The sequence below is a fragment of the Anguilla anguilla genome, chromosome 1, assembly GCF_013347855.1.
Source record: "Anguilla anguilla isolate fAngAng1 chromosome 1, fAngAng1.pri, whole genome shotgun sequence".
NCBI classification, from domain to species: Eukaryota; Metazoa; Chordata; class Actinopteri; order Anguilliformes; family Anguillidae; genus Anguilla; species Anguilla anguilla.
This window is the reverse complement of record NC_049201.1, coordinates 44,197,205-44,213,035: the sequence shown is the minus strand read 5'-3', so window position 1 is coordinate 44,213,035 and position 15,831 is coordinate 44,197,205. Positions and strand designations below refer to the sequence as shown.

The following is a 15,831-nucleotide window of genomic DNA, read 5'->3' as shown; positions in this document are numbered from 1 at the left end:
CCTGAGTGGAAGGGTGCAGGAGCCCTCTGAACTCTGGGGGTCCAGCCAGGTTTCCCCCCCACTATTTTATTTACTTTTGTGCTGAGGTGTAGAAGCACTCAGGCTTGGACCCCAGAGTTCTGCTTCTAAAACATTTACCCCCCCCCGTGACCTGATCCCGATAACCTGGATCGTTAGGTTCTCCAGCCTGTTGCAGTGGCCTCTGATTCCGTCCTCAGCATCTGCTCTTTCTAAATGGATGGTAAATGGACTGCCTTTATACAGCGCTTTTATCCTAAGCGCTTTACAATTGATGCCTCTCATTCATCTATTCACACACACACTCACACACCAACGGTAAAAGGCTTCCATGCAAGGTACCAATCCGCTCGTTGGGAGCAATTAGGGGTTAGATGTCTTGCTCCGACTGCCAGACAACTGCTCTTACCTCCTGAGCTATGTCGCCCCAATGTCTGACTCTTCACATCTCCCACCGCACTGCGTCTGTCCGATTGGAAGGACTGTGTGTGCCCTTCTCCATCGGAGTTTGGTGCGCGTACGTAGGGGGATGTGTGGAACTTTTTTGGTTATGCCAGGCAGAGCAAGGTGCCCTGGCACTGGGGGTCAGTGCAGGTAATGGGCATGGTCATTCTTGCATGGTGACTTCTGACTTTGGCTGCATTTGCTCGTAGTTTTCAGGAGGTGTTAAATGTTAATTGCTTACCAGCACCAGTTTGCTACTTAGCATTTGCAGAGGCTTACAGCCAGGCGATTGGCTTGCTCTCAGACAGCTTCTGGTGCAGGCCGTCTGTGTGGTGAAGACTTGACATTTGGTGCTGGCTGAATATTGACACAGTTACAAGCCGATACTCTACATACCCAAAAGTATGTGGGCACCTGAACATTATACCCATATGTGCTTGTTGAACATCTCATTATAAAACCATGGGCGTTAATGTGGAGTTAGTCCCCCCTTTTGCCGCTGTAACAGACTCCACTCTTCTCTGAAGGCTTTCCGCTGGATTTTAGAACATGGCTGCGAGGATTTTCTTCAAGAGCATTAGGCGTAAGGCCTGGCTCGCAGAAGGAATTCTAATTCATGTCAAAGGTGTTTGATGTGGTTGAGGTCAGGGCTCTGTGCCGGCCAGTCTAGTTCTTCCACACCAAATTTGGCAAATTGTTTCTTTATGGACCATGTTTTGTGCATTTGGGCATTGTCATGTGGAAACGGGAAATTACTTTCCCCAAACCGTTCCCACAAAGCTGGAAGCACACAATTATCTAGAATGTATTGTATTGTATTGTATTGTATTGCATTTATTTCCTTTCACTGGAATTAAGGGGCGTAGCCCAAACCATGAAAAACAGCTCCAGACCATTATTCTTCCTCCACAAAACTTTTCTTTTGGCTCTATGCATTCAGGTAGGTAGTGTTCTCTTGACATTTGCCAAAGCCACATTTATTTGTCAGTCTGCCAGATAGTGAAGCGTGATTCATCACTCCAGTGAACGGGTTTCCCCTACTCCAGAGCCCAACGGCGGTGTGCTTCACACCACTCCAGCCGTAGGTGGCATTGCACATGGTGATCTTAGGCTTGTGTGCGGCTGCTCGGCCATGAAAAACCCATTTCACGAAACTCTTGACAAGCGGTTCTTGTGCTGACATTGGTTTCAGAGGCAGTGTGGGACTTTGTAGCGAGTGCTGTAACCAAGGGCAGACTTTTTTTATGCGCTACGTTACTCGGCAGTCCCCTTCTGTGAGCTTGTGTGGCCTACCGCTGAGCTGTTGTTGCTTCTAGTCTCCACTTGACAATAACCGGCACTTACAGTTGACCGGGCAGCTTTAGCAGGGCAGAAATTTGATGAACTGACAGTCAGGATGTTGGCATCCTATGACAGTGCCACGTCGAAGGTCACAGCTCTTCAGTGCAACCGATTCTACTGCCAATGTTTGTCTATGGAGATTGCATGGCTGTATGCTTGATTTTATGCACCTGTTAGCAACGTGTGTGCGTGCCTTTTGGCCATGTAGTATAGTTTGAAATGGGGAATTATTTCTTGAGTGTGTTTAATGACTTTTTTCCACTACGAACGCATTCTACTCCAAGCATCTGCAACTTTTTTGCAGGTAGGCTTTTATTTGTCCGGCTTGGTATAATGTTTCCCATAAATGTTTACAATGTTTCTTATTGTGTGAGAGTTAGCCGAGGCTAATTTTCCTCTGCAGCCCCTTTGGTCTGACCTAATTGTTCCGCTCTTCCGGCACGCCCCCTGCTGGTGTCTGCGTAATTAGCAGCCCGTCTCGCTAGCCGATCTCGAGCGCTCGCGCGTCCCTCTGGCCGCTCGGCCCGGCTCAGGCGTTCCGGCTGTTTCACAGTCCAATGACTCGATGCCTCGCTTGTGGAGCGGCGGTTCCTCGGGGGGGGTGGTGACCGGGCCGCTGTCTCACCCTGCGTGTAAGTACAGCTGCCTCGCTCGGGCCCGTAGCGGCCCAGCTGTCGCGGTCAGAGTGCTGTCACCCACCTGCTCTCTGGCCCGGCGTGGCGGGATTGCTGTGCCACACAGACGGGTCACAGGGTTATCTCTATGGCCCTGGTACCTCACACGTGGCTCGACCGGACTTTGGTTGTTTCATCGCAAGTCCCCTGAGTTGAAATTTATTTTCATAGCCTGAAATATCATTCGCAGCGCGCCCTGTTTGTGTGGACGTGACATGCCTGGCATGGTTTGAACAGGGAAAGCGAAATGCTTCTCTTCTGGCAGCGACGCGAGAAATTCTTTCGAGAGAGCCCCTCCTGGGCTGTGGCCGTTCAGGCTGCTCTTCATTCTCTCGCTGTGCTTATGGCGGAGTAAGCGGTGAAGTCATCCTATCCAGAAGAGCAGTTTGCTCTCCCAGTGCTCAGATGCCTGTTACCCTGGTCATTCAGACACACCCTTCCCCTCGGCTCATTTCACAGAATGCATGATGGGAAGTGAAGTCCAGCATATCAAAATGCATTTGAGAGTTGTATAAGCTTCGGAATCCCCCATTCATTAACATGTTTGTGAACTGTTCCGTGGAGGTTTGCAAGTTGATTTCACTGCTGAGTTCTGGCACTTAACGCTGTGCTTTGAGCCATGTGGGTGCTTCCCAGAGTCGACCTCCATCAAATGTTTTATGATCCAAGATCTATATAAGCTGTTTTCATTCCTTTTTATTCGTCATCATTGAAAATACTTTGTGAATTAGTGATAAATTAGATTTTCGGGCAGGGGACATACCATACCATATGATCTCACTCTTATAAAATCATTGTGATTTTGCATAAATAAATACGTGGTTTTTTTGATTTGCAGTATTTAATCTTATTTTTGTGTTTTTCATTCAGAATTTTAATTTGGAATGAGGCCAGTTATCAAAGCTTTGAACTTAATCCAGATTATCCAGTCTTTTTCCTTTCTGAGAAATCCATTGACTTGGGAGGGAAAAAACCTCTTTCACTTTTACATACACATTATCCATGTTGGTTTTTGGAGGGTTCCCGTGGCTGAGCCGTGAAGCCAGTATTTGTTTAACCCGCGTGCTGAGCGGGTGCTGGTGGAGCGTGGGGACATCTTGTGCCTCCTGGGCATTAAGGGAAGATGGCAGTTTTTAAATACTTAATTGGCTCAGAGAGAGGTGTGTGCTAGGTGCCAGAGACCAGCGTGCTGGGTCTGCCCGCATCCCAGATAAGGAGAGGCCGGGCACATAGGAGCGCTGTACTTTGGAACGCTACATCAACCCAGCGTTCTTTCAGCACGCTGACCGAGGGCTTTTTAAAGTTGGATAAAGGTGGTACCTCTGGAACGCGCACACACACACACGCACGCACGCACGCACACACACACACACGTGCACGCACAGTGAATGAACAAACGTTCGTACAAACCTGCGGTAAATCGATACGCGCCTGCTCGTGTGTTTTCCTGTATCGAACGCACGCTACGTGCGTTTCTCTGAAGCTGCGGTTCGCCTCTTGACGGATTAGCCGTGACTTGCCACTGTTCTGAATGGGCCCCGGGGGGGGGAGAGAGCCGAGCGGCTGGCTGCGGGTCCTGAGAGAGAGAGGCGAGTCTCGAGCATTTTTGCAGCTCCACTTCCTCTCTGCGCGCGATGCTCGCTAGCGTCGCTCATCCTTTTTAATGTGGTCGCCCGTGCGTTGAACGCGAGCTCAGCCGCGCACGTTTTATCTTCGCTAATTCGGGCTGCGGTACCAACCGGGTAAACAGTCGCTCGTTCGACACCTGCCCTAATGGCTGCTCCAGCCTGGGGTGCGTTCGCTTTATTTATTTTTGTGTCGTGTCTGACGACGTGACCAAATCTCTGTCGTTCATTTGATTTACTGCAGTTGTGCGTTGGAATTGACTGTGTGTGTGTGTGTGCGCTTTGAGGGTTTTAATAGTATGTGGGCATGTGTTGTGTGTGTCTGGGTGCCTGCAGGCTTATTTGTTTGTTTGTTTGTGTATTGGTACTCATTACATTTTGTGTATGTTTATTGTGTCTGTCATTACCCATCTGTCTTCTGGGCGTGTTTTCTCCCTCCATTTTTGAACGTGGCTGCGGGCGATGAGCCGAACCCCCCCCGTTTCTCTGTTCACACCGGGCCTCACACGCAGTCCCTTCGCTTAGTTAAAGGGAGGGAACGGGCCTCCAGTTTCCGCCAGCTCGCCCGCCATCGATTTTCATTAGCGCGCGGCGCCGCTTGCGCTCCCTGTGAGCTGACACCCAGTCATTCCTCTGCTTTAATGGGAGCGCTGCGGAGTACGCGCCCGTTCAGCAGGAGCGACGCGCTCCTCCCCGCGACAGTTTACTCCTCTGTTTGTGTAGCCGTTTTATGGAGGAGGAGGGAGGAGGGAGGAGGGAGGAGGGAGGAGGGAGGATGCTGGTGCCGTGTGGAGTCGATCCGGCCCCAGTACAGGCCTCCTGTAGGAGCCTGTCCTCCCCCCAGCCCGTACTCTGGTGCTGTAGATGGGAACTGAGTTTATATGATTATGGACATTTTCCCGCTCATCCTCCCCCCATCCCCTCAGTGCCCAGAGCCTTATGAATTTGAATGCCCTTCGTTCAGATGGCTGATCCAGGAAAGGACCAGATGGGTCTGAAATGTGAGCGTCGCCTCCAGCACAGCCCTGCTGCTTAGCTGCCATGCTAGCTCCCTTCTTCCCCCTCTGTCTGTCCGTCTTTCCTGTGCTTTGCTCTCACTTGTTCTTGTTCTCATTCGATGTTCTCCCTCGTTCTCGCTCTTCTATCTTGGTAGAACAGAGGTAGTGAGTTTCAGGTGAACTTTGACCTCAGGGAACTGCCGCCTCACTTGCGCGTGCGGTGTTCTCCCCAGCACTTCAGTGTGTAGTACAGCAGGAGCATGGGCTCTGAGCAAAGGCCGTTTTATACTTCTGCATAGTTTGGGTAGTTTGTGATTTGTGTTGCGTGCGACATTCACGATGGATTGACAGAGCATGTATACTTGTTCTACGGGTACAGGTTGTGTGTTTAAAATTCCTTAATTAAGCGTGTTACACATGACCCTGTACAGTGACGTTTGTCAGAAACCAACCGGTCCTCATCTGTGTGGCGTATGCGGGCACTGGTTGCTAACTACGCACTTTTAATTTCTTGGGGAGGTGCGCAGCGTCTACGCAGACGTGATCTGCGACGTTTGCACATGCGGCACATTCTGCACAAGTGTTAAACAGCCCTAACTGAGACTCTAGAGAAGTAAGATGGGGTCTGAGTAACAGAGACTGTGTAATGGAGCAGTAAGATGGGGTCTGAGTAACAGAGACTGTGTAATGGAGCAGTAGGATGGGGTCTGAGTAACAGAGACTGTGTAATGGAGCAGTTGGGTGGGGTCTGAGTAACAGAGACTGTGCAATGGAGCAGTAAGATGGGGTCTGAGTAACAGAGACTGTGTAATGGAGCAGTTGGATGGGGTCTGAGTAACAGAGACTGTGTAATGGAGCAGTTGGATGGGGTCTGAGTAACAGAGACTGTGTAATGGAGCAGTAAGATGGGGTCTGAGTAACAGAGACTGTGTAATGGAGCAGTAGGATGGGGTCTGAGTAACAGAGACTGTGTAATGGAGCAGTAAGATGGGGTCTGAGTAACAGAGACTGTGTAATGGAGCAGTAAGATGGGGTCTGAGTAACAGAAACTGTGTAATGGAGCAGTTGGATGGGGTCTGAGTAACAGAGATAAGGGTCTTTAGTCTTTGCCTTTTTTTTACTCTTTACTCTTTCTCAGGGGATTAATTTTCTCAGTTCTGGATATCTGCATCCCTCCTGTTTTTGGCCAGTGGGATGTCATTTTTGAGCCCCAGGGTGCGACTTATGCATTTGTGGCATCTTGATCACTCCCAGATTGCAGTGGGGCCTTGCAGAGTGTGAACCCGTCCCCACTCTGTCCCCCCCCACAAGCCCTTTCCCTGGAGCCCCAGCAGAGCCCTGATCTGCAGACCCTCTCCCTGCACACCGTGCTCTTCGGCCCGTGTCCTGGCTTCCTGTTTTGGGCTTGAGAGCGCCAGCTGAGTGCTGTCGGTCGTCAGTCGCTCCACCTCACCGTGCGTAACGTTGTCCCTCTGCGACTGCTGCCGCGTTACGGTATCCCCCCCCCCCCCCAATGTGGGTCAGCGCCAAGGTAACCAAGGACACTCCGTGAGCCGTCTCCATGGGGATCGCGGTCGTCCTGTGCGGAATGGCACGTTGCCGTATCCAGTGGCCTCTTGCCCCCTCCCCTCCGGTGATGCTCGTTTCCACATGTTAACGCATGTTTATGGTATTCGCCGCTGTGTTTTTGCACAGGGGGTCCATACAGTCTGCGCTTACCCCCCCCCCCCCCCTCTCTAATAGTCGGCGCGGCCATTTGTCAAACAGCTGGGGCGCTCGCACGTCCCGCTGAGCTCTCGCCGAGGCTCGGGGCCGCGAGCGGTGTGATACGATCAGGGATCCGCGAAGCCGCCCCCTTCGTTACCCTCCTCTTCTGGCTGCGGCGACTGCCTGTGGAATTTCCTCGGGTTGTTCCCTGGAAGGAATGGAATGGGCTTGAAAAATGCGGATTGCATTTTTTTTTTTTTTTTACATTTTCCCCCCCCAGCTGCAAGCTTTTGAACCAGTGTTGGATTCTAATTGGGGGTGGGTGGGGGTGGGTGGGTGGGGGTGGGGGGGGGGGGGGGGGGGGGGGGGGGGGGGGGGGGGGGGTGGGTCTGTTTGTGCGCACACTTGCGCGTTTGCTTGCGTGTTATTTCCTGTTGCTTCAGTGCAGTGCGATTTTTGATTTGCCCAAGTGGACGCAGTTTAATGTCACAAAGGCGCAGAGGTAGCCTGCGTGAATGTTAGTGGCCATGAAGGGCCTAACTGACGGCCGTTCGGTTCCGATTTCCATATCCTGCCCCAGGGGGCCAGCAGGTCGCATGTTCTGCATACCATGAAAGGAGGTGATGTCTGGAGTAGATTTAAAGGGTCCTGGTCCGGTTTCTGTTTTCATTTTGAGCTGCGTTTAGCAAGGATAGTGGGAATTTTAAACCACCTTGTTACTAACAGTTGACCCAAGGGCTTTCTGTGTCAGTCCTCAACATTCAGAAGATTTTCCATTGTTACCATGATTTCTTTTTTTTTTTTTTTTGTTTCCTCAGCATTGTCTCTGTGTAGAAGGCTTTAGTAATGAGCTCGTAGCAACGGCGTCAGCTAACGCAAACCGTTTTACCCAGCAGCAGCGCTTTTATGGTGATTGTCTCCAGGGAAGGAATAAACACACATTGGTGGGTGGAGTGCAGTGTCAATTATTGCATTGCAACATTGCAACTAGACAGAGAATGTTTGGATCAGATGTGATGACTGTAAAACAGCATTTTATTTTAAGCCTACTTCCTTATTTTAAGCCTATGTGGTCAGTCAAGTCAGTTGAATAATTCAGCTGCTTAATCACAGACTGTACTCTGCCCCAGGCAAACAGGAAAGCATAAATGTCGGGGACTGCATGCATCTGTGTTCAAGGCTTTTTCTCCATTTTTCTCCCTCTTTTCTCCTTGTTAAACCTCAATTTGAATCCCAGTAGTAATTACCGGCCCATCTCCTTGCTGCGACGTCACTCATAAATTTGGCAGAGCACTTGCGAAGGTGTAAATCCAGTGAAATTCCAGTCAGCAGCTGATTCTCTGCACTCTGCTGTGGACAGTGCAGCTGTGGCAGGTGGATTGTGTGTCCCCGAACACCCCCCCCCCCCCCCCCAGTCTGGAGGGGAGGCACTCACGGGGGAACACCCCCCGCTCCCCCAACTGAAATCCCGGGGTGACCGTGCTCTCAGACACACACACGTGCTCACACACACACGCAGCCCTTTTCCTGATGGCCTGTTTTTACGCCATCTGTGTGGAGTGACCCTTGGCAGGCCGACTAGCCCCACAGTGCACCCCTGTTCCCTGTTCCCTGTTCCACAGAAGGCCCGCTGTGTTGATACAGTGCACTGCATGGCTTCTCTGCAAGGGCAGGTTGTCAACCTTGTGTGCTGTTCCTCGCCTCAAGATAAGCTGTGCAAACTTGTGATTTTTCGTTTTCCAGCACAGGATGTTCTGCTCTCTAGAAACGTCTCGTAGATATCAGTGGTTGTGTTAACGCAGGACTCCGTGCTTTTTATGCAAAAAAAAAAAATGAGCCAAATCGTCTTTCCATGTCTGACATTTGTGTTTATTGATCGTAATATTTGCACAGCCACTGGTAGTCTTGCGAGAATCAAAGAGAAAGCACTTCATTTGAATGAAAATTTGAAAAGGAAATTGCTCCTAGGGCTTTTTTTTTTTTTTAAATATCTTTTTTTATAAAAGATTATTTGTAGCTTATTTCATCCTGCTCTTTCAGACTCGCTTCTGTTACAAGTATCATAAGAAAATTATGAATGACATTCATTATTGTTATTATTCAGTTGGCATATTATGCCAACAGTTATTCTAATACCCTGCTCTCCAAAGAGACAGCATTCCATTCCATTTTATGCTGGATGTAAGTCTGCTCTCCCATTCCTGATTTAATATCCTGAGTCATCACATTCTCCCTTCGTGGTTATGTCTTCTAGTACTAAAAATAAGTGCAGTAATCATTGGTCAGTTCTGTCATGCAAGGCTGGGGGCGTCAGTGATGAGAGCTCTTTTCTGACATTGCAAGTGTTGGTTTCAGGTTCTGACAAGTGTGGAATAGTGGTGATTGCTGTGGAATGTGGCTGGGATTGTCAGTGGTGAATTCCTCAATGTGGCTGGGATTGTCAGTGGTGAATGCTGTGGAACGTGGCTAGGATTGTCAGTGGTGAATGCTGTGGAACGTGGCTAGGATTGTCAGTGGTGAATGCTGTGGAACGTGGCTAGGATTGTCAGTGGTAAATTCCTCAGTGTGGCTGGGATTGTCAGTGGTGAATGCTGTGGAACGTGGCTGGGATTGTCAGTGGTGAATACTGTGGAATGGGGCTGGGATTGTCAGTGGTAATTGCTGTGGAATGGGGCTGGGATTGTCGGTGGTAAACGATCTGGATTGCGACTGGGAGTATATGGCTGGGAGTGCCCCTTCTGTTATCCTGTCTTCTAAAGCCTTTTATGTGATACTTTGTACTCCAGCCATAACCTTGGACTGCAGTCACCTACAGTATGCATTGCACACAAAGTATACACAAGGGCTGGCAGGATGTTACTTCATTTCCAGCTTTGGCCAAATTCCAGGCTCACACAAATTCCCATAAAATTCCAGGGTCAAATTCCAGGGGTGGGAGTGATGTTTAATGTGACATGGGTTAGCTGGGCGTATCGATGCAGTCCAGATTACAGTGCGATCCCCTGGGGAGGCACTCCTTAGACTGTAAATCAGGTTTCTGTCATCGGGCCAGCGACTGTACGCGGCTGTAGCAGTAGGTTTCAGTTTGGGCTGTTGCAGGCTGGCGTGTTGGTGCGGATGTGTGCAGCCGTTTTCACAGCGCTGGATTCCGACGCCGCGTTCGTTCCGCGTGCAGCGCCAGCCTCTGCTCTCTTTCTTTCTGTTGTCATTTCCTGTTGCTCGCACATTTCACCCACGCCGCCTAGTCGAGCCGAAGCCCTTTTTCTGAGAGCGTGCAGACCCGACCCTAATCTCTCATCTCCGTGGTTCTGGCGGGGCCCCCAGAAGGAAAAAAAAAAACGTGCATCTGGATCGAGGGATTTGATTGCGCGGCGTATAACCTGCTTTCGAAAAAAAAAGATTGGCCAACTGGTTAGTCCTCCCTCTGGAAAAGCCTGCGGGAAGATGTTGGTCAGCTAACATCTGGACCTGTTTACCAGGCTGAAAAGGAACATGCAAAGTCGCTAGCGATATCAGGATCCCCAGCAGTTATTTCAGGTTCTGCTGGAGGCTAGTGGACTAGCGTTTGAAAACGACGACAAATTGTTTGGTGATTAGTTGCAGAATTTGGGTGGAGCTTTTACCACAAGAAACTTGATGAAATGAAGCCTGTGGCTTTGGCAGGAACTATTTGCTCCCCACTGCCTCGGTCTGATGGATCTCTTAACTGATGTCCTCAGACTTATCACTCATCTCTCAGTTGTGAGTTCTGGGAATCATTGTGGTTTAATAATGCTTTGGCCGTGTTGATGTCTTGATGGGGGGCTTCTAGGAGATGTTCTGTTGTCGATTTCTCCATAGCCTGTGGGTCTCTTTTCCGGTCTTTTGTTCTCTGGTTTGATGACCCCTTGTTCTGTTTTGCAGGTCCCGAGGTCTCCCGTGTACCCGATTCGTCCCCGTGTCGCAGAGTTTGCCTCCGAGGCCCGGCCCGGCCCGGCCCGACCCGACCGGCTGTTTGAAGAGACCGGCCCGTGGAGGCGAGGAGCCGCCATGTCTTAAACCCTGTGCACCCCGTCCAGGAACCCTGCCCCCCCCGCCCCCAGCCCTCCTCCCTCACCCCCACCCACACCCCCTCCTTCTCCTCATCCTCCTCCTCCTCCTCTTCCTCCTGCCCTCCCCATCCATGTGACCCCCGCCAGCGCCTCCCCTCCAGCCATGAGCCTGCAGAAGCACCAGCCCATGGGCTCGGACCGGGACCTGCAGTCGGCCACCTCCTCGGTCAGCCTGCCGTCCGTCAAGAAGGGCCCCAGGAAGCGGCGCATCTCGCTGGCCTCGCTGTTCCGCCGGCGGCGGGAGCCCAAGCGCAAGTCCCGCGAGCCGCCCGGCGGCGTGGACGGCATCGCCAGCATCGAGAGCATCCACTCGGAGATGTGCAACGACAAGAGCTCGGCCTTCTCCGCGCCGGGGGCCGCCTCCACCTGCTCGGGCGCCTCCTCGGGCGCCTCCTCGGCCTCGGGCCCGGGCTCCTCGGCGTCCTCCTCGCACTCGGCCGCCGCCTCCTCCTCCTCCAAGGGCGGGGCCGAGCTCCTGGAGTGCCCCCTGTGCCTGCTGCGGCACGCGCGGGAGCGCTTCCCCGACATCATGACCTGCCACCACCGGTCGTGCGCCGACTGCCTGCGGCAGTACCTGCGCATCGAGATCTCGGAGAGCCGCGTCAACATCAGCTGCCCCGAGTGCGCCGAGCGCTTCAACCCGCACGACATCCGCATGATCCTGGCCGACCGCGCCCTCATGGAGAAGTACGAGGAGTTCATGCTCCGCCGCTGGCTGGTGGCCGACCCCGACTGCCGCTGGTGCCCCGCCCCGGACTGCGGGTAAGGAGGGCTGCCGCCGCCCGCCGCCGCCGCGCCCGCTAGCGTCGCCCCGGCCTCGCGCGCGTTTATCTGAAGGCCCCATCGCAGCTCCGCGTAGCTCAGAGTTTTGAACGCGAGCGCTTGTGTATGTGTACAGAGTCGTTTTCTTATCTGCTGCTCACTGCCGCGGTAGATAAGAGGAATACGTCCGCAGTGTCCGCTCAGTCTTTAGTGGGTAATGAGACTGGCCTCAGTGAAGGGGAAGTTAAAAATTAATGCTATTCACTCTCTTTCAGCCCACAGACACTTCTTCACAACACATCTTTTCAGATTTGATTAGCACATCAAAAAAAGCTTCGAGACCTCATTTCTCTCTTCGTCATCAATTGACTTCTGTTCCTCATTTTTGGAATTGGTGGTTTTGAAGCTTTTTGACAGACTGATCCAGTTCTGAAAAACACTCGGCAGAGCTGTCATTCAGTTACCCCTCTCATCGCTTTCTAATCTTCAGCGACTGAAGGAGGAATCGGTTTCCCTCGATGTGTGCTCAAGCATGAATGAGCAGAGGTTAAACTCTGGCCTTTTTGAACTCCTTTTTCTTACAGCTGCCCCACTTATTTCTCAAAGCTGTATTTCTGTGTAGCTGAGTGACAGCTGTCAAACTTAGCCCAGCTGACCAATGTTTCTCGGGCTCTGACTGCATTTGTTTCTCCTAATAATGAAGCAGGAACGAGGGCTGGGCCCTTGTCCCGCAACAGTAATTATCAAACGCATTAACGGTCACTGCAATCATGTGCTGTATTGCTTTTCTTTCGTGACTTTTTTTCTTTAATTATGCCTGATGTGGAAGTAAACATTCTAACTTCAGAGGCAGCGTGAAATGTTTCCGGGGGAAAAAATCGCACCGCTGATGTCTATTGGGTGTTGATCAGGCGGCCAATCAGCAGCGAGGTTGTACAGCTTTGTGTGATCGTGTAATGTCTTTTTGTGCATCGCATGTAAGCTGCAAGGCCTTGCTGCTGATTGGCTATCTTCCTGAACACCCAGCCTTACCGGAGACCCACAGGCATCGTCGGTAAGAGATGGGTCCCTCCTCCAAAGGGCGTGTGGTAGCACTGTGTGGCCTGTTGTGTGTGAACACTGGCCCAAGGAAGCGAATTGGATTTTGGCTCCGGTTCTCTCCGTGTAGGGCGAGGGTGATGCAGTGAACTCTTCCGCAGCGGGGAAATAATTCGAACCGGGCGCTTAGCTCGACAGCTGTCGTCTGTCAAGCCCAGGATCGGGCCTGGCTCTGCTCCATGGGGAACGCGGGCATCGACAATGACATCATGCCCTGCGTGAGCGTCCGTAACGCAGTTTTACCTCCTGCGCCCTGCCAACGCTGTGCACCTACGCCCCCCTCCCCCGGCGCTGTGCCCCTATGGGGTGCCCGCAGGGCATCCCGTCTCTCTGTGGGGCACGGGGCCTTTGTTGGCTGGAGCCTGCAGCAGCGTGCTGGCTCCACGGTTTGGTCCCGCCGTGCGGTTAAAAGCAGGCCTGTGTGTCGCTGCAGAGACAGGCGCGGCGGTGTCTGGCAGGCGTGGCCTACGCCGCGAGACGCTCTTTAACCCCTCTCTCTCTCTGTCTCTCTCTCTCTCTCTCTCTCTCTCTCTCTCTCTCTCTCTCTCTCTGCGCTTACCCCCCGTGCTCAGGGTAGACCCGTCGCTGAACGCCTCTGTTAATAAGCAGCGTTCATTATGTCCCCCCCCCCGCCCCCTTTCCCAGCGAGCGCCGCTCGCGGTGGCTAATTAAAGCCCTCTAAACGGGCGCTGGCAGCACCGCGCGTTCCGGAGAAGCGCAGATGCCCGCTCCCCTGCATCGCCAGCGGGGGGCGCCGCGTGAGCACGGCTGCGTTTGTGTCCGGCTCGTTAGACGTTCCGAAACTGGGCTGGGATTTGGACGCGTTCAGCCCCACCTCGGGCACAAATATTTATTAAAGCAAATTACAAATTAATTTTTATATTTTTTAAAATGTTTATTAAAGAATAAAAATAAAGCTGTTGTTTTAGTGAAGTCACGTGGGGCTGTGCCGGCTGTTCTGACTGTCGTCTCAGGGGGTGTGCGGTGTAGCGGCGTGCGGACCGGTGTCCTGACCTGGGGCTGCCTCACACCGCAACCCCCACCCCCACCCACGCGCTTTCCAGCGCCATCCCATAATATTCCCGCTCCGTTCCCGTCTCGTTCCGGCTCGCTCTCCGCTCCCTCTCGCCCGCCTCCTGGCCTGTGTGCCGGAGACCTCGCTGACCTGCCGGTCTGCGGGGCGCCTTGGCCAGCCGTGAAAGCGGCGGAAGGTTTTAATTTGGGGCGGGATCGCGTGGCGTCTGGAGCGAGGCCGGGTCCTGGGCCCGGGGGCGTCTGCGGAGTCGCGGCCTCGTTCCATCGCGCAATGTCTTTATTAGGAGCGGCCGCGGGGAGAGGCCGCCCCGCTCCGGTTTCCCTTTTGGCTGGGAAGGCTGCGGTTTAAAGGGAATGCTCGTCCCGGGCCTGCTTCCCGTCCGTCCGCCGGGCACGTCTGCGGTTTGGCTGCCGTTTCGGGGGGGCCTCCCTTCCCAGGACCCCGGCGTTCCGGAGAGGCGGCCCAGTGCAACGTGAGACGGTTTCGGCGGATGTTTCCGGAAAGCCCGCCCTCGTGCCGTTTGCGTGACCTCTCCTCTAGAGGGGCGGGAGACGGGCTAACGGCGGCTCTCTGGACCCGGCTGTTCAAATAAGCGTTCGTGAGTTTGTTTGCGATGTTGCCAAAACCGCTGTACTCCGAAATCGCCCCCCCCCCCCCCTCCCGCTCGCGTGCGTCCCCCTGGACCGGCACGGAACACCTCCAAACAGCCGCCGCCTCGTCCGGGAAAATAAACTTTTGAAAAAGAGCGCATCGGCCGTATGTGAAACTGCCTCGGTGTGTGGTAATGTGTGGTAACTGGTTACCTGACTGAGAGTAGCACTCGCGGGCTGTGGTTTGCCCCCAGCCTGACGACCTTTCCACCCGTAACAGGAACGTAAGGGTGGCTGTGCGCTGTCACTGAAAATCACATTAGTCACTTCAGGAAGTGGCAAGCAGCACAGTTCTGCTCAAAGAACGAAACTGGTTGGTAGGGCTCGGTGCACTTCTTCAGAGTTCAAAGGCATGTGGCGCGCACGTCTTTACTCCAAATGTCTGTTCTTTTCCTGATTCCACTCATGGAAATGGTTTGGTAAAATATCGTCGGTCCCTAAGTGGCTTGTACTGGGCCCCTGTCTATCTCGTGACGTTTCTTTAAGCACCGCTCCCCCAGCTCGTCTGAGGCAGGTGCTGCGCAAACCGCTGGTTTTCCTTGCACGCTGCTAGCAGGCCTGTGCCGTTTTGCCCCTCAGACCCTCCTCAGGCTGGCCCTGATCCCTTTAGGCCTTTACGACACGCTAATCGAGCTAGCGCCGTCCTGGTTCCAGACCTCCGGGTCTCCTCCTGACTGCCGTCGCTAGGCCGCAGTGTGTGAAGCCGGGGTCGGTGACAGGGGTCAGGGTGGCGGGCAGTGCAGCTGCTGCCTGCTCTGCGGTCTTTCTGGTCTGGGAGGGTGACGCTATTATACCTGTCATCCCTGCACTGCGCTACCAGCATTGCCAGGTACCGTCTGCCCAGAGTATAGTCAATAATATTTATAATAACGGGGGAAAAAAATGGCGTTCCTTGTCTGACCTTAATCTGTGGCTTCCTGAGAGGCAGGGCGAGACTCCGGATTGGTAGTTGGAACACCAGGAAGCACGTTAAGAGTTTGGAAAGGTGTCCACTGTGAACTCTCTTGCAGAAGACTAGCATCCTGAAGGGGATGCAAGTCTCAGCCACCCATGCTGTTATGGCCGCTCCGCTGCTATAGGGTTTATGAACAGTGTGATTTTAACCCCTGATAATAACTCGCCTGCTAAGCTTATTTTTGACCAATGGCTCGCCTGCTGAAACCGTGTACGGCTCCAGGTTTCAAAGGCCTTAAGGTGTGTGGAGGAGCTCTGATGGCTTTTACTGTGGGCGCGCGGGGGCTGCAGTTCATTAGCCGGGAAGTTGGACTCTTTTCCCGCCGAGCGTCAGGATTCATGGTCCCCAGGAGCGCTGCCAGACGCGGCCGTTAAATGATATGATGCGGCAGCAGCAGCCGCTGGCTCAGGAGTCGCAGTGCAGAATCGGCAG

At 53.0% G+C, this 15,831-nt stretch overlaps 1 protein-coding gene across 1 annotated transcript in view; it reads left to right on the top strand.

The window, feature by feature from the left end:
* Positions 1-15,831, top strand: part of rnf19a (ring finger protein 19A, RBR E3 ubiquitin protein ligase) — a 50,738-nt gene that overhangs the window by 21,017 nt on the left and 13,890 nt on the right. The window contains exon 2 of the mRNA XM_035412742.1: positions 10,711-11,660. Coding sequence (XP_035268633.1) covers positions 11,002-11,660 — 659 coding nt within the window. The 5' untranslated portion in view covers positions 10,711-11,001. The remainder of the gene's footprint in view (positions 1-10,710; positions 11,661-15,831) is intronic.